This window comes from Leptinotarsa decemlineata, unplaced genomic scaffold, assembly GCF_025532065.1.
Source record: "Leptinotarsa decemlineata unplaced genomic scaffold, Ldec_3_MD MMD2_P_RNA_scaffold_12, whole genome shotgun sequence".
In the NCBI taxonomy this organism is placed as follows: Eukaryota; Metazoa; Arthropoda; class Insecta; order Coleoptera; family Chrysomelidae; genus Leptinotarsa; species Leptinotarsa decemlineata.
Genome location: NW_027412526.1, coordinates 11,391,350 through 11,411,065, shown reverse-complemented (window position 1 = coordinate 11,411,065; position 19,716 = coordinate 11,391,350). Strand labels below are relative to the sequence as shown.

The 19,716-nt window shown below is 33.3% G+C and overlaps 1 protein-coding gene across 3 annotated transcripts in view; it reads right to left on the bottom strand.

Annotated features, from left to right (window-relative positions):
• LOC141481858 (uncharacterized) overlaps positions 1–19,716 on the bottom strand; it is a 39,282-nt gene that overhangs the window by 5,217 nt on the left and 14,349 nt on the right. For all 3 annotated transcript variants that reach the window (XM_074174169.1, XM_074174182.1, XM_074174174.1), the window contains 3 exons: positions 11,755–11,961; positions 11,360–11,629; positions 7,221–7,560 (listed from right to left, as the gene is read on the bottom strand). In XM_074174169.1, the coding sequence (XP_074030270.1) occupies positions 7,221–7,560; positions 11,360–11,629; positions 11,755–11,961 (817 nt within the window). The remainder of the gene's footprint in view (positions 1–7,220; positions 7,561–11,359; positions 11,630–11,754; positions 11,962–19,716) is intronic.

The following is a 19,716-nucleotide window of genomic DNA, read 5'->3' as shown; positions in this document are numbered from 1 at the left end:
TTCAAATAGTAATTAAATATAAATAAATTATTTGAATACTGAAGAAAAGAGAATTGAAACTTTCTATGGTTTTTACCACTTTTATTTGTAACTGACGTTACTGCAGTTTTATCCTATAAGGACATTTTCAAACTTATACATTGAACTAACAATGGTTTATTACATTACATGGATGATGATCCAACATGGCTGAAAGTGAATATATGACGGACGACTCTCATAGTTATAAATGTTGCAAAAAGCCTCTCAAATATTATGTGTGCACTAAATGCTTCAGTGTTTTTCACCAAAGTTGTATCATGCGAAAGAAAAAAACGATTACCTTTATTAGTGAGAACAAAGTGATCTGCTGTGGAGCTGAAAATGAAGAAAACACAAACCAACCTGACAGCGTTCTCGAACAAACTATAAGAGATCTGGTGGAAGAGAATCACTGGAAATGCAATTATATTTCCAAACTGAAAGAAGAAAATAGTGTGTTGGAAAGTGAAGCCCTTGAAATGGAATCAAAACTCAATGAACAGGTAGAAGTCCAACGACAACAGATTGAAAAACTGGAACAACAAATCACCTCGCACATACAAAAACTGGCTGATAAATATCTTGAAACAAAAACGATAGAAACTCAAACTGATGAAAAACATTTGACCAAGGAATTCCTATCAGACATAGAACAGAAAAGAAAAGAGAATACCCTAGCAAAAAAGGAAAATTTGACTTCAAATTCCAATGAGTCACCAAGCAAACATATACAGGGGGATGGACAAAGGAAACCGATAAATTTACACATTGACAAAATTCTAGAACAAGAAGAAAATACAATAGAAGTGACTGAGATTCCAATCCCAACAATTATACAGAGTATTGACCAAGGTACCCAAACTAGAAATGACAGAATTTACAAAGTGGAAGACGTAAGATGTAAAAGAAAAAGGAGGAAGAAAAGGCAGTCCAAGAAAATTAATTCCTTTGAAGTTGAAATATTAAATGAGGACAATATTCAACTCAATGAAGAAAATACTGGAAAGTTGGCCCCTCAATCACCAGAAACTGAATCAAAGGAAACCAGGTCAAAGTCTATTGGAAACCAGACCTCACAAAATACCCTATTAGACGATGAAGTGGTGGTGAATCTAATAACCGATGAAATAGGATCGAACGTTAGTGATGACAGGTCACAGACAGATTCATTAAAAAGAATAGTGATCTTGGGAGATGACTATTCAAAAAACTTTTCCATGGCCCTGGAAAGTCGTGTGGGAGAACGCAAGTACTCAATGTATGAAATATTGAAACCAAATACAGAGCTATCTGAATTAACAAGTAACTTGTTCCAAGACACTATTAACTTAGGGCAGGATGATTATGTTATCGTCATGTGCAATACCAACAATATAAGCAATAGTCGTAGTCTAAATCTAGCGCTGAAACAAATTTTACCAATAAGCAAATTCACAAACCTCCTTTTAATTATTGAAAGAAATAATATTATTGACCAAAAGTTGCTCAATTCTATCAATAAAAGGATCAATGAGTTTAGGAAACATAATCATAACTTCTCTCTCACATACATAAGCGACGTCAGGGAAAAAGGAAGTAAATTCGATGTACTTACAAGGGTACACAGCTTCCTTACTGAATCTAATAAATGTCTTGTGGTAAAGACAGTGAAAATACAAGAAATCGACAAGGCTGAGATTCCAAGTAGTTACCTCCACGAATCTTTTTTATTGGAAATGCCGCTAAGCCAAGAAAAAGAGTAGTAAATTTGAATCTTCCAGAATGTATATATAATAGTAAATTAACCCTGCTTCTCATTAACATACAGTCAATTCGAAACAAAATTGATGACTTATATATTTATTTAGAAAATCTTGATTTTCCAAAATTAGTATTAGTTACAGAACACTGGCTGAAACCACAGGAACCAATAATTGTACCAGGTTATAAATGCATCTCTAGATTTGACCGAGTTACGGCTGAACATGGAGGAACCCTGATACTAGAGAATGTAAATGAAGATACATGCTCCTTTGTTAAGGTAGAAAAATTCAGTAATTTGTTGGAGGAGAAAAATTTTGAGTTCTCCTTGGTGTACTGTGAAGCGTTTCCCCTGTATGTTCTGTGTATCTATAGAACGCGAGATAACAATAAAACCCCTTCCGAAGAAATGACCATATTTTTCGAAAAGCTCGAAATACTGCTGACACATCTTCCAATGAATTCGAATATTGTCCTAGCAGGCGATTTGAATATAAATTTTGAAGACAAATCAAATCGTTCCTGTCAGCTTCTAGAACAGTTATTAGACTCCTTAAACTTAACCATGCACGTGCAATCCGCAACACATATTTGCCGGAGTACATCTACTATAATAGACTATTTCTGTTCTAATTTGGATGAGTCTAAGGTAACCTGTTCAGTTTTGTCAGCAAATCTCTCAGATCATGAAGCCGTTCTCAGTACACTCAGCTTCCCTGGTAAAGGCATTTCTAAAAAACATAATATACTTGGGCGTATATTTTCTAAAAACAACTATTGCAAATTTCAAAATGCCTGTGATCAGGTCAACTGGAACAGAATCATACATATGAACACATATTTGAATACACTCAGTAATATTTTTGAAAGTGCTTTCCCTATCACCAGAATCCGAAAAAAGGTAAGGAAACCTTGGATAACGAAGGGCATCAAAATATCAGCCAAAAATATGCGCTCATTGAACTACATTAAAAAGTTTAATAAAGAGGAACACCTACAAAATTATTGCAATAGGTACCGAAGTGTATACAACAGTGTCATAAAACAGGCTAAGCTTTCATATTATCATACCAGGATTAATACTGCCTCCAATATAGCAAAGGAGAGCTGGATTATTATAAATGAAATCCGTGGAAAGAGCAAAAATCAAATCGATGAAATCAATTTGAAACCTGACTGTTTCAACGATTACTATTGCTCTATCGCAACTAAACTTACTAATGACATTTCCACTAACATTCATATTAATCCAATGCAATATCTTGAGAATGTAAGAATTGACGAAAACTTCTTTTTATTTCCAACAGACCCAGATGAAATAAAGAGTGCTATGAAGGACATTAAGAACAAAAAGGCATCTGGAGCTGATGGTTTGTCTATAAATATGCTGGAAAAATTGCCCCGGCAGCTATTGACGCGCTTACTGATATAATAAATGAATCGTTTGTCTCGGGAACATTTCCAACAATACTTAAATCAGCCATGGTGATCCCAATTTACAAAGGAGGGGATAGGGAGGATCCATCAAATTACAGACCAATATCCCTTCTATCTACTATTGCAAAAATTATAGAAAAATTAGTAAAGAAGAGACTCATGTCATTTGTCATTAAACATAAAATACTAAATGGTAACCAATACGGTTTCCAAACCAACAAAAGTACAAATGACGCTATCTATAACTTTTTAGAAAATGTGTACACTAATCTTAATAACCAAGAAGCGACCGCGGCGGTGTTCTGTGACTTATCCAAAGCTTTTGATTGTGTGAATCATGGAATACTGTTGCAGAAGCTTGAGTACTATGGCATCAGAGGCATCTCTCATAAATGGATGACATCTTACTTGCAAGACCGGGAACAATATGTGAAAGTTTCGGGTGCAGTATCTGAGGAAAAAAAATTGACCAGCGGAGTTCCACAAGGTTCTGTCTTGGGGCCCATATTATTTTTGCTATATGTGAATGATCTCACGAACTTGAATATTAGTGGTAGGTTCACTTTATTTGCAGATGATGCAACTATAGAGTGGCACACTAAAGATAAGAATATTCTCGGCCAATTGATCTCCTTAGATCTAACTGAAATAAAAAGGTGGTGCGATGCCAATCAAATGGTCTTCAACTCTAAGAAAACTAAAGTGTTATCATTTAAATGGGACATCGACAAAATACAACTAGATAATGATACACTTATGAAATCTGATAATTACAGATTCTTAGGTGTTGTATTGGACCATAATTTAAAGTTTGATGAGCATATTATGGCAATGGCAGAGAAATTGTCATCTGGGTGTTATGCTATCAGAGTTATTAGAAATGACATCGGTTATCTTATTGCTAGAAAAGCCTACTTTGCTCTCCTGGAATCTCACATCAGATATGGGATAGCATTTTGGGGAGCCTGCTCGCAAGCGTTGTTCTCAATGATCTTTAAGCTACAAAAGAGAGCACTGAGATACTTATGCCATGTTAATCACCAAACTTCATGTAAACCCTTATTTACATCTCAGAGGATACTCACGTTAACATCAATATTCGTGCTAGAATCAACTAGTTTAGTTCATAAGCATAAACTACATTTATTAAAATCTGACACTGCACGTAATACTAGGGCAAATGGCCAATATATACCTTTATCAGTCCCCAGAACCACCCAATACCAAAATTCAATTGTTTACAATGGTACGAAAATGTTCAACCATCTACCGAAGCAAATTAAAAATATTCATAGCACTCCGAAATTCAGAAGGGCTGTAAAAAATTTTTTAATAACAAGACCGTTTTATGATTTGAGGGAATTTTTTGAACAAAATTTTGAATAGTTGTGACAGCAGTACAAAATATGTCGTATCCATGTCTCTCACTAAATAGTTTTAAAGGTAGGTGTGTATGTATGACTATATATGTATGTACATATTAACTGTATTAAGAAATCAAACATTTTATAAAATTATTATATGTGTGTACATGGGTCTATGTACGTGTATATGTATATATGTCTGTGTGTGTGTATATATGTATGTGTATGTGTGTATATATGTGTATGTGTATGTATATATGTATATGTGTATATATGTATATATATTATTTTAATGTTTTTATCATCTGACAATTCTTTCCTGTTTTGTATTTATAACCAATTAATATAGAATAAATTAGGGAAAACTGTTTTTATTTCTATTCTACTGTATTGTTGTGAAAATATTTTATAGAAACATGACTGTATATATACATTAAGTACATCCACTTTTAACATCCGACAATCCATATTGGTTTGCATAATTTTAATTTCATTTAATTATCATGACTGCCTGCTCATTTTAAGCAGTTAGGATTTATGTACTATTATATTTAGGAGCTTTGTCAATAAGAATTCTATTCTTCAGATAATAAAGCATGCTTTGATTTGATTTGATTTGATTTGATTTATACAGCACCCCTCTAGGTAATAATAGAGAGGTACTTGGCTTGATTGAGTACCTGAATTTACAATTTACAATGCGGATGTGCTAATTTGAAAACCAGTGAGTAAACTAAATCGATTTGATCGTTTACAGGTTGCACCCGAAATGTTTATGCTTGTGAATTTCGAAGGATTCTAAATATTTGAGTTTGTAACCTTTCCTTGCATAATGCAAAATTTCCGTATCGTTTAGATTCGGGAACTTGTGGTTGCATACCAAGGAATGGTTTGAAAACGTCGAATCATTTTTTCCTAGTCTGAAGGACCTTTCATGTTCAGCATACCGTTTTTAGAAATTTCGACCACATTGCCCCACATTAACACTAGGAGTAGTTGTTTTCTGAGAGGTGTCAGTCCATTAACCTACTGAGTAGGGAGTTGAGACTGGCCTGAACGAATTGTTCTTAGATAATTTGATTTATAGCCAGTCTTCAAGTATGCTCACTGACTATATGTGAAAGTTTTCTTTCCTTATACGAGGAATTGGGCAAATTTCGGATATGCAGTTGGTTACCTCGTTCACAGGCAGATGGAGCGACGACAAACCTGTTGTTTGTTGTATGCTTCAGCTTAGTTCGAGGAATGATACTCTGACGGAATTCGATTTTCAATTATTGGAAATCTTTGACTTTATGTTGATGATATACACTACCTTGCACTGATGAGTGGCCAAACAGCCCGAAACCGGTCTGTGTGTTCCAATAATTGAAAATCTATTGCGGCAGTTGTATCGCCAGCAGCATATGCAGGAATAACTTCTGTGAAGAACCTGCACTGACACCTGTCGGATATAAGCCAACGCCCTTCGTGGTATTAGTCAGGGGAGTAGTTGTTTTCTGAGAGGTGTCAGTCCATTAACCTACTGTGTAGGGAGTTGAGACTGGCCTGAACAAATTGTTCTTAGATAATTTAAACCATTGTTAGTTTAATGTATAAGTTTGAAAATGTCCTTATAGGATGAAACTGCAGTAACGTCAGTTACAAATAAAAGTGGTAAAAAACATAGTAAGTTTCAATTCTCTTTTCTTCATTATGATTTTCTACCACATAGTAACGGCTACATCCATCAATTTATTTGAATACTGATTGATCAATGAAGTGTATATACAGCACATATGTATGATAACAATTGAAAACAGAAATTGTAATATGTAGCTCAAACTCACAATTAGATAAAGAAAGCAGAACCTTTTTTAATTCCGTTTTGAATTTTGTTGTTTTCTGATTTATTTTGAATTTCTGTGGAAGAGTATTATATTTTATAAACATAAACAACTGATTTTTTTCCAAGCCCAACAAAACCCGATTCTTTTTTGCTGATTACAATTATACATTATGCCAATCTGTAAGTGACAGTCTTATAAGAGTGTAATATTTTTCTGGAAAAAAAAAGTAGATTTTTGAAATTTTTGTTTGGAGTACAAACTGAATAGAAACGTTTTTGGTATACTTCAATGTTCATATAAAAGTAGTTGTTTTGAAAGTATTTTTTCTTAACTTTAATTCAGTGTTTATATGAAAGTAGTTGTTTCAAGAGGGCTTTTTCTTTCAGTTTGTATTTGAAAGTTAGTTCTTCGCATGATCTACACATCTTTTTAAGGAGTTTATTCTGAAATCAATTGCTTTTTTACTTTCTTTAGAAGATTCCCACATGTTTTTGTGTAAAGATGAAGATGTAGAATACCAAAACTTTTCTTTCCCAAAAACTAGTCTTGTTTTTCATCAACAGTTTTTTGTTTGAACCGAGAATTTAAGATTCTTTCCTTATAAAATTTTGAAGAGTATAATGTGTAGTACAGAAGTTTGAAAGAAAGTGAAAAAAAATCCAACGATTTTTTCAAAGTACATTTTTTTGACTTCCTTTCAAACTTCTGTACTACACATAGGTTTCAACAGTGTATAACGAACTAATATATACATTATACAAGTTGCCAAAATAAATTTTTTTAAAATTGTCTGTCATAGAGTGATATTTCACTAATGCACAAATCTTACCTGAGTACCTCGAAACAATCCCAGAAATGTTCCAAACTGCCGGTTTCGTTATTCCATAGCAATTCAAGTGGGCTTACCAGAGTGTTATGATAAATGAAGATATTCACGTATGCCAATGTTTTTCCGAAATTTTTCAATTCCAAAGGATAAGCCAACACTCCACATATTACCGAGTTTCTTGAGAAAAATAAACCATGCAATCGGTATTTGACTGCATCGAATTTCAAAGTTATTATTTTCTCCTCGAGAGAAATGTGCTCTTCTTGGATGGACAATGTTAGCTGTGTAAGCATCCCTTTTATAGAAAGTACAAATATTTTGTTTTTGATATGGTGTATTCCTGAAATGGGAAACATCATTACTACATTAGGAGAAAACATTCAAAATAATGATATTTTTATGAATTTTATTTATAATTATATACAGGATGTTGCATAATTGAATGCTGATCTTGGAGGGCGATAATCATGACCACCGACGAGACCTGGGGAGTAGGCAGATTGAGACCCCGGCGTCAAGTCACAAAACCTTACAGCGTGTCACTACTTGAGAGGTAGGCAGATTGAGACCCTGGTATCAAGTCACAAAACCTTAAAGCGTGTCACTACTTGAGAAGTTGGCAGATTGAGACCCCGGCGTCATGTCTCAAAACCTTACATCATGTCAGTACTCAAAGATTAGGCAGTGTAGGCACTATCCAGTAAAGTCACAGCTTCTTGACTAGTTTGAGGTGAACTGAGTTGAACCTCAAAACGACGAGCAGCCATAGTCCGTCGCATATTTCTCATATGTACCGCTCTTGGTGGAATCAAGTGTGCCAAGTCACTTGAAGACTTCCCGTGAAAGTATATTTTGCCTCTCGCAAATCTCCAACTTTTCTTCGATGTTCCAGACTATCAAGGTTGTGAGTGATGTTCGCGTCTCCAATCAGGCGGATGGCTCTTCTCTAGATGGAATCCAGCAGCTTCAGTGTATGCTTAGGGGCGGAGCTCCATACATGAAAACAATACACCAAAGGAAGTCTGAGCTGAGCTTTATAAAGCATCAAAAGTTGTTGAGGGGTGTACAGTTTTCTGGTTCGGAAGAGTGTTCCAAGCTTTTGAGAAGCAGTCTTTGTGCCAAGACATATTGGTGTCCATTTTAACCCCAACAAACTTATCGAAGCAGAAAGCGTAATTGACTGACCCTCGTGCCACACACGGTCAAAGGCCTCAGAAATATCAAGCGCAACAGCTTTGGACTCTCCATGTTTCTCGATTGCGTTGTTCCAAATAAGGGTGACGATAGAAAGTCGCCTGTTGATCTTTGTTTCCGAAAGCCATATTAATGATCGCTCAAGATGTTGAAGCCTTCCAAATATTTGAGGATATGGTGGTTTACGACTTTCTCCATGATTTTTGATATCACTGATAGCAAATGCAGCATTACATATTTTGTCAACATATTGAAAATAATCTACAGATGTTAAAAATAAAATTCTTTCAGTGATTTCCAAAATTTACAGTTATCCTTTAAAATTTTGATATGGACAGGTAAATGTGACTGTTACACAATAAGGACTCTTTCAAAAGAGTAAAGGCTGGTATGGGTGATCTTAGGTCATTAACTTCACTAAGGGCATAATTATTGGAGTAGTCGCTAATCATCAGTTCATGTTTGTTGATGAAACAGACCGTTTCTTAAATGAAAATTCCAAAGACTGTCTTGGCATTACACATGAATCTTATAGCTTTTCCATATAAAGAAAACAGTCTGCAATTGAGTTTCGCAACATGCTTCCCAGAAGGAAATTTCATATATCAAATGAGAATCTATGAGTGAGAAATAAGGTGATTTAGCGATAGACAAACCAACTTCCTTGTAAGTTATTCTCACTGCAAAAAACCCTGAAGCAAGCTTTTTATTGAGGGTTACAATGTGATCGGTGAATTTAGGTTTATTGTCAATTATCATCTCCAAAAATTTAGAATTTATTCTGTTTTTAATCATCTTCTCTGCGTCCAATGTTGTTAATGGGATGCTGTCAATATATGGCATATGATTTGTACTGTTTCCACAATCTTTCTTTAGTGGCCGACGTATGTCAAAATAATTAGTGCTATCACAAGTTTATATACCCAAAAAATAGTAGGAAGTATCAAGTCCTCCACAAAAAATGTCTTTCAATGAATTTGGTACATGATGCTATCGAGTGTGTATGATATAAATCAAAAATGAAACAATTCGTGGACAGGTGTTTCTGGCTACTGGCCTCATCAGCGTGATGCAGCCAAGTGCAAAGCAGGGCAACGTTTGTTTGCCGAAAATAGGAAACAACACATATATACAGAATCAACAATAGGAGCCAACCATACATTTGGCCAATAGCCAGAAACACCTTTTCGCGGTTTGCCCCCTTTTTGAGTTGTGTTGTTTCCACGAATTTTTTCATTTTTGATATATGTAGGTGAGGTTAGGTCTAAAGTGAGTGGGTCTATTCGACCCTCTACCGCAGCCCGAAAGGGTATATATATATATATATATATATATATATATATATATATATATATATATATATATATATATATATATATATAATCTCCGGCGGATTCACAATGTCATTTTTTTGTGACTTGTTTGCCCTAAAGTTTTGCTCTCAAAACTTCAATATTATAAATTATCTACAGGCAGTCTTAAACTAATGAAGTCCTATCTGGACGACAGACAGCAAGCTGTTTACTTGAATGGCAAATTTACTAGCTTACTTCCTATTGAGTATGGAGTTCCCCAGGGGTCGATATTGGGACCGATCCTTTTCTTCAATGATATAAGATTTAGTGACACAAGTGCTAACTTCGTGTTGTTTGCTGATGATACAACTGTATCAATTTCTGGAAATAATATTGATACTTTGCGTACCACATTCGAGGATACTCGGACAAATGTCAGTGAGTGGTTTGCCGTAAATAATCTTAAACTTAATGAAGATAAGAGCCAAACAGTCATTTTTTCGTTGCGCGAAGTGCCAGATATCAGTAACCCTGAATATGTTAGGTTTCTAGGTGTATACATTGACCCCAAATTGACTTGGAATGTAAATATTGATAGACTTATAGTCAAAATATCCAAAAATACTTATCTCCTGAGGAACTTACAAAAAGCGGTATCAAAACCAGTTCTGAAAACAGCTTTCCATGGGATTATTCAATCTCACATATCGTATTCAGTACTTGTCTGGGGCCATGTGCCCAATGCATCAGATTTATTTGGCATCCAGAGAAGAGCAATTAGGATTCTTGATAACCTTTCTTACAGGCAAGACTGTAGAAGTAGCTTCATAAATAATAAAATACTTATACTTCCATCATTATATATATTGCAATGCCTGCTACATGTTAAAAAACATATAAGAGGTTATACTACACATGATGCAATCCACAGTTATAACACTCGAAATAATTCAAATCTGTATCTCCAGAACCATAGAGTCAACAGAACCGATACTGGCGTAAATTATTATGCTCCAAAAATGTATAATTCGCTTCCCCAAAATATCAAAAATCTACCTTTGAAGGAGTTCAAATACAGAATCAAATTTTTTTTAATTAAAACAGCTTTTTATTCCTTAGATGAATATTTTAGTGATGGTTTTCGAGACATGTAATACCACTTAATCATAAATATTTTAACTTGTTTTATATTTCTATTTCATAGTTAGTTTGTTTTATTTGCACAAATGTATGTATATCTATAGTAATTGTCCATTTAACCATTCAAGTTATCTGAATATTTTATATTTATAGATAAGCAATATCTGTTATGACCTGTGTAAACTTTGTATTAGCACCAAATATATATATATATATATATATCGGCGAATAGGGTAAATTTCCCTTCTATTTCGATACATGTTAAATCGTTTATATACATCAAGAGAAAAATGGGACCCAGTATTGAACCTTGTGATACGTCATTTTTTATTTCGTCTTCTGATGAGGATGAAGAGGTTTTCACAATCTGAGACACAAACATAATGAAATTTCTTATGCGATAACAGATCATTAACTAATTATAGGCTAGTAAGTGAATACTACCATGTAATACTGTGACAAAGTTTGTGAAATATGAAATAGGAAAAAAATGTACTACCACTAACTTACCTGAAACAAATAAACCTTTTATATTAAAATGTTTACGATCAAAAAACTTCCCTCTACCATCAACTCCATAAACAATCAAAGTTCCTTCTTTGGCCGTTATAATGTAAGTATTATTCTCGTAAATCATGACAGTAATTTTTTCGAATGGTACACTATCTGGTTCAATGTAGAGGAATTGTTCCTGGTTGAATTGCACTTTATCCTTATCCAAATCTGATACATGTACAAAATTCAATTTACCTTCAGCATTGGAAAAAAATAATACACCTTCTGAAATAGAATGAATCGTATTGATAAAAAAACTTATTCGTGAAATTTTGCATAAATAAATTACCGGATTATATCAATATGAATGATGGTATTGTTTTTTCTTTAATAATGAAAACAATGCTTACCATATTCGTCAGTTTCATGCCAGTACATTTTTGTAATCAATTCTAACTGGGTACGGTACTTTCCCAAGAAAAGTGGTTTGGAAGTAATATTTGGGTCAGCATCCCTTTCTAGAACCAACCATGCCAATATGTGTTTGTTCTTCACAGCAGAAAAAATAACTGCTGCACATTTTTTATCAACTTTCAGTAAATGGCTCCATGCAAATGCTGCAAGAAAAATACAATATAATTTAAACAAAAATAGTTAACAGGGTTATCTACAACAATGTAAATTGAGAGGAGTGTATTTGTAGAAGAGATTACTTTTCAAAAAATTGATGGAAGTAGCCGTTACCACATGGTAGATCATCATGAAATATTGCTGTATTTTTAGACTTAAAAAGAGCTTTTGAGACAATTGATAGAGAAATTATGTTGTTTAAATTGGCTCAGTATGGGATTGATGGAAAGGTGATAGAATGGTTCAGTGATTATTTGAACAATAGAAAACAGAAATTCCGTTTTAAAGATGCACTATCAAATGAAACAGACATTGATGTAGGTGTTCCCCAAGGTAGCGTTCTGGGCCCACTTCTTTTTGTTTTATATTTGAACGATATTGAAATTTTTGTTGAATATGAGTTCATAAACCTATTTGCTGATGATACGTTGCTTATGTGTAGCGATATGAATTTAGATTCATGAAATGGACAGGATTTTAGGAATGGTAAATGAGTATTTATGCACTAACAAATTGAAGTTGGACGTAACAAAAACAAAAGCAATGATATTCACCACGAAATATAAATACAGTTCTCTAGATATCACCCTGTATAAACCTCAATATCAATAACGAAAAAATTGAAGTTGTGTCATCAGTCAAATACCTTGGTTTTCAACTGGATAATTTTTTAAATTATGACAATCACTTTGAATATATGCATGAGAAAATATCGAAAACACTATATTTTTTCAGTAGAATAGGACAAAATTTGTCAATGCAGTCCAAAGTAACAGTTTACAATACCATTATTCAACCAAGCTTTGATTATTGTGCGTCATTATTATTTTTATTTAACCTCAATAAACTAAATATGCTACAAAAACTACAAAATCGAGGGATGAGAGTAATATTGAAAACAAATCGCCATACTCCCATAAAAATTATGCTTGATTGTTTGAATTGGTTATCAGTTGAAAGAAAGACTACTATTTTACAATGACTCTAGTATACAAAATTTAGAATGGCACCAGAATATTTTAAAGATTACATCAAATTTAATAAAAATATTCATAATTATAATACAAGAAATTCCAATGATATACATATAAACAGACTGGCATTCGGAATTACCATGAACTCGTTATTTTTTAAGGGCTTCCATGAGTTCAATGAATTACCGGAAGAAATAAAAAAATATCCATCTTAAAAGAGCACTTAAAGAATTAAAAAAAATTAATAGAATACAAATTGTATAGTAATGTGGAATTATTTGGGACATTATTGTCTATCATCTATTGATTTTAATTGTTCACTAGGGTATTTGTATCTGTAATGAAACCAAATATCACTGTTTTAATAATAATTTAATGTATATATATATATATATATATATATATATATGTACCTACATTTCATTTAAATGTTACTTAATATATGATACTGAAATCTTTATATGTAATGTTTATTGTCTGGCTACATGCTAGTTTAAATCTCAAATTGTTTAAATTTAAAATTTTTCACATACATTAGTTTTTTATATTTCATTGTGCTAGTGTTATTATTTCACTTTGCAGTGTCGTCCTATGAGGACAATTTCAAACGAATTTATTGTATTTGTTTGAAAATGTCCTTATAGGACGAAACTGCAGCAACGTTAGGTACAGAGTGGTAAGAAAATATAGGAAGTTTTATTTCTCATTTTTCAAGATAACTTTTTTGATAAAAAAGGTTTTTGGCTTTCTACTTCTCCATTTTTATACAAAAATGTGGGGAACTTCCAAAAAAGGAAGAACGCAATCAATTTCATAATAAATTCGTTACAAAGATATGTAGATCATGCATAGAAGTTACATTTAGATACAAACTAAGAAGCAGAAGGTTTGAAAATGGTTGATAGTGTTACATTGCGAATTTCATTAGTTCGGACTTCCACTGTCTAATACGATTCTACTACAAACAAATAAAATTAGAATGTTCTTTCATAGATTTCGAATCATAGTAGAAATGGAAGTCCAAACTAATGAAATTTTGAAGAAGAAGCCCTCCCGAAATAATATACTTTCACATGAACTTTGAATGACACGAAAGAAAAAATACTGTTCATATCAACATTGAATTATACGAAAAACACTTTTTTCTATTCTGTCCGTACTCCAAACATTCGTAATGGATCCAAAACAAGCACTTATCCCAATCACCAGAAATACAATTCTCTTCTTGACACCCGTTTCACCAACCAAGATGGCGCCTTCAGGAGAGTGCTTGTTCTGGATTTATTTTACGCCAGAGAAGTTTCAGTTTTACCGTTTATTCATTATGGAATTGAATCAGATATCATTCATATGAACCCTACACAATATAATATATGAAAGAGTAACTTCTACGCATGACCTAAACATATTTATTGAGTTTATTTTGAACATAATTTCTTTTTTTCTTTGAAAGTGTCCCACAATTGAAAGTCAAAAACCTTTACTAATCTATATGTTTGTTATGTATCAGTCTCTTATAAAATTTTGCATTATTTTTTATTCAGAAGTGACCTAAAATAACAGATATCCTTGACAAGGTTAGTTTAAAGTATAGGAATGTTAATGAAGGCTATCTGATCTAATATTAAATGGAACTGGCCGTTACTTTATGAAAATACATATTAAAACTTACTAATACTGTATACTGTAAAATTTTCAACAGTTCAGTTCTGAACATTTTGAAAATCGTCATCATAAATTAATTTCGGGCCAAAACATATATAAATAATAATAATAATAAAAGGGCTTTATTCATTGACATACATTGTTTATAAAGAAGAAGTAAATACAAAAATCAATGAAAGGGCGAAGTTTTACAACTTAACCTAAGGGATAGCATGTGTTATATAGAAATATAAAAATAATTACCTAGTATACATTGGTAAGTATAGTTCATGAATCTTTGTGAAATTAAGAAAAAAAAACAAAGTTAATACATTCCAAAGTAAATATTAAAAATCTATTTAGCTTAAATAAGGTAAAATATATAGCAAAACATACACAAAAGTGAGACAAAGGAAAAACCATATGAGCAAGGCATAACATGAATTTATTATCTATCGAGAAGACTTCAGATATGTTTCATTTTTCTTGAAATTATTTATGGAGTAGTGTCTAAATTCACTTCCAGAGCGTTATATTGTTTGATAGAGTTATAAATAAAACTACGAGAAAAGCAGGTTGTCGAGTGTTTTGGAATAATAAAACTGTGACGGTTTCGTGTCCTCGAATTATTCTGAGATTTGAAAGTTTTATATCTTTCATAAATATAATTTGGCTTTTTGTAAATGAGGAATTTATGTGTATTGACGAGTAGTTGGAACTGCTAGGATTTAGCAATTGGTAACCAACCAGACTTCTCGAACTTGGGGAATATATGGTCGAATTTTCTCACACCATAAGAAAGACGAATGCAATTTTGTAAGCGATTTACATCAGTTTGTATCAAAGCAGGCCCGTAGATTATATGGCAATAGTCTAATCTAGACAATATGAGGGTTTTTCAAAATTTCAACTTCAATTTGGAAGTCATAATATCTCTACTTTGATAAGAGTTCACTTAAAATACTGTATGAGCTACGACAAAGTGAATTTATATGTTTGTGAAATCTCAGATCAGCCTCTAGCCATAAACCCAAGTTCTTGCTTTCTGTAATTATTTGTAGCAAGTCTTGTCCGAATTGGATTTCAATTCTTCCTTCAATTTCCTATCTTTTGTGTTTCGGGCCAAAAAGTATCAGCTGAGATTTTTTAGAATTCAATTTCAGGTTATGGGCTATAGATAGATCCAGTAGCTTTTGTAGATCGCTGTTAATTTTTTCCATTGCCACCTGCCAATTACTTGGAGGAAATCCATAATATTTGGATCAATTATTTCATGGGAGTCAGATATGTATATAGAGAACAGAATGGGGCAAGGATAGAGCCCTGAGGTACTCCATAGTCAACAGGTAAAGCACTTGAACACTTTCCATCAAGACATACTGACCGAGTTCGATTTCTGAGGTAACTTTTCAAAAGATCTACAGTCCCTTCACTAAATGCGAGAAATGACATTTCTTTAACAGAATATTGTGGTCCAATGCATCAAATGCATGGTCCAAAAGTATCATGGCAGTTACTTCATTATTATCAGTTGCTTTGAATAAATCTTGGGTGATGTTGACAAGAGCGGTGGTGGTGCAGATTGAACATTTGTTATTAAATTATTATTGTATACAAAAGAATCGATTTGATCTTTCAGAATCTGCTCGAACACCTTAGATAGGATGGACAGTTTGCTAATTGGCCTCAAATGAGATAATTCAGTTGGATTTTCACATTTTCACATATGGAATATCAAGTTTAAGGTAAACTTTTGAAGTTCTTTTTGTTACTTTATTCATAACAGAAATCAAAATAAGTTTGAAGACCGTATCAAGAAGAGACAATGAATCAATCAAAAATGTATTTCATTGTCTAAGAGGGTTTACATGCTTTGTCACCAAGATGTGAATGTATATTACTTTGAGATGTGGATGAAATTTACTTTTGAATTCTGTTAGATCTACATGTAGCGAGAAGCATCAGTAATTTTACATGTAAAAAACTGTTCACATATTTGCTTGCAAAGAGCAAACCACAGTTGCCCACGGAGCTTATATAGGGTCTTCCAATAGGAACTTCCGAACTTTGACAATCAATAACGTCCATCTCATTGAAGTTACATCTGTCAAATTAGTTGTCGTTTATTTACACTGATTTGCCAAATCACCACGGACTGAAATAGTATTCAACAACACGTGCAAATAATAAAATTGATTTATCAAAATGAGTGTTCTGTTTAGGTAACGTACCCCGCGCTTCACCCATTTTACGGTCGCAATAATCGTCCTACCGAGAGGAATATTCGCAATGTGATGGATACATTTTTGTTCACTGTTTCAGTAAACGATCGACCCACACCCATTCGACGAAATGCTAGACATGCCGAAAACATCGCCGCTGTCTCTGAGAGTGTGCAGGAGAATCCGAGGCACTAGATCTCGTGTCGCTCACAAGAACTCGGCCTTTCGCAGACCACAACGAATTTTTCGTCGTGATTTGGGCCTGTACCCGTACAAAATTCAAATGACCCAGGAACTGAACGTAAACCATGTATGTTCGCTGAATGGCGTCTGGTGCAATTGAAAACTGACACTAATTTTTATCAAAAAATCATCTTCAGCAATGAGGCCCATTTCTGGATGAATTGGTATGTGGATTTTAGGCTGGCGGCGTCATTGGTCCATATGTCTTTGAGAACGACGTTGGCCAGGCCATCACTGTCAACGGCGAGCACTATAGGTCGATGATTTCCCACTTCCTTTGGCCTCAATTGGATGATCTAGACACCTACGATATCTGGTTTCGAAAGGACGTAGCTACATGCCACACAGCTCATGCCACATTGGATATTTGGCAAGAGCGATTTGAGAGCATGATCATCTTATGTGGATGTGAGATTTGACATCTTTAGACTTTTTTGTAGGGTTTTCTCAAGTCGCAGGTGTTCGTATATAAGCCACAAATTACAGCAGTCCTCAAAGCCAACATAACCCATGCCACCGGTCAAACTCAGCCTAAATCATGGAAAATTAGACGTTTTGGATGTGCTCCACGTAAAGAAGCCATGGCAGACATTTGAACGACGTTATATTCTACCCATAATAGATACATAGATAGATCTTTATTTGAATTAGGAACCCTAATATACATATAAGAAGGCATATTGCAATATACAGAAAAGAAAATATATAACAGTCATATAAAGTAGAATGCTTATTATAATATTAACTAATACTATGTTGCTGTATCGCTGCTGTTCCAATGTTCTGACAGAATCAGAATCAACGAACTTAGGCGGGCGCAGCGTTATAGAACAGTGCTTTCAAAAAATTGTTCTACAGCGCCATCTAGTGGCGAGTTACAGAAAAATTGATAGCCTAAAAACCTTCTCTATGAAAAATTACTCATACATATCAAGTTTCATCACAATCGGTTGAGCGATGTAGAAGTTTATCACTTACCAACCAAGCAACCAACAAACAACCATTTTTACATATATAAACAAAGAGAAATAGTTTTACCAATTCACATAGGTTAACAAATTCACTTGTGATATATAATAAATTGTTATATTGTTTTATATTTATAGAAATATAGTTACATATTTTGGATGTATTCCTTCAATTTGGCTTTGAACTGGATCAGTGAAGCAGACAACTTAACAGATTCTCGCAATGGGGAATGTTCCTAAATTTAGGTTATTACAGCAAATGCAAGTTTGAACAAAATAAAGTTGAGTTTAATTCATGAGTTTTTCAAATTCACTTCGAAATGTATTCAAATTGATGTTTCAAATGTTGGGTTTTAATTTTTAAAGGAATTTGTTTCTAATTCATATATTGGCAACAGCGCCTATATCAAGTTGAAATAATTTATAAGTACCTAGATATTATACTTTGAAAAAGGAAATTTATTTTTATAAATCAACAATTAAAGCAAAATATAAATTATAGTTCAATACCACCTCCGCAAGCCACATAAATAACAGTTGTTTTGTTATCAATGATGAATATTGTCAAGGTTAGTTCGATTTGGTGTGTTCTTCAAACTGTATCAAAAAAATTGTGAAATAGAGTTATTTAAATATTGTGTTTGGTATCAAACTGTCAGGCAGAGTGCAAGAAATCTACTGAGCAAAACAATTTTGTTGAAAACTGAACAACAAATGCATAATTTCCAACAGAAGCGTTTAGCATTCATTTTTCTTCTGACCAAAGAAACCACATGGTACCAAAAAAGAGTAAACTGATTAAGAAAGTGATAAATGCAAATTTCCTTTAGTCCAATGGATTTAGGCAGAATTGCAGATCGGTTAATAAACTTAGTGTGCACTTTCAGTGCGTAATTTTTGACATTTGAATTATTGTTATGTTATGTGTGATAATAGTCAAGATGAAACAAAAATTTGTAAGCATTGCGGAAAAAGGGTGAAGCTCTCCTTTGAATGTGAGTTTTGTCACGCATACTTTCATCATTGCTGTGCGCAGCAAGCTAAGGTTGTATGTCAGCGAGACAGTAAAGAGTACGTAAATTGTGGTCAACCGATATCCAAGAACGTAAGAAGCGTAGCAAAAATATTATAATAACAAATGTAGGTGAGTCAACAAAAACCGATAAGACACATTTTACTTTCAGATATTCAACTGCTTGATCTTAACGTTAAGGTATTTAAACTAGGAAAATTTGATCCAAATAAAATAAAATTAGTGAAAGTGATATTTAATACAGAAAAGAATGCAAAGCAAGTTTCAATAAGAATAAATTGCCAGGTAATGTTAAGGTGTTTTTTGATCAAACAAAGATTCAAAGGGATTATTACAAGCATGTTAAAGATAAACTTAAAGAGATGGTAGAAAATGGTGATACTTCTAAAACTATAAAATATGTGAACTTTGTCCCTAAAATTGTTAATTTAAAAAACAAGTAGAGCCTAATATTCAGAATCGTTATGTCAGTTCTCCTAGTTTTGATCAACATATTATATATTCAAATGTTAGTAGTTTTTTAGCTCACAAGGCTGATATTTTTTTGAACATTATTTGTTATAAGCCTTATGTAATTGTTCTCAGTGAAACATGTATCACTGAAGAGATAGATGATGCTGAACTTTATATTGAAAGGTATCAGATGTTTAGATGTAAT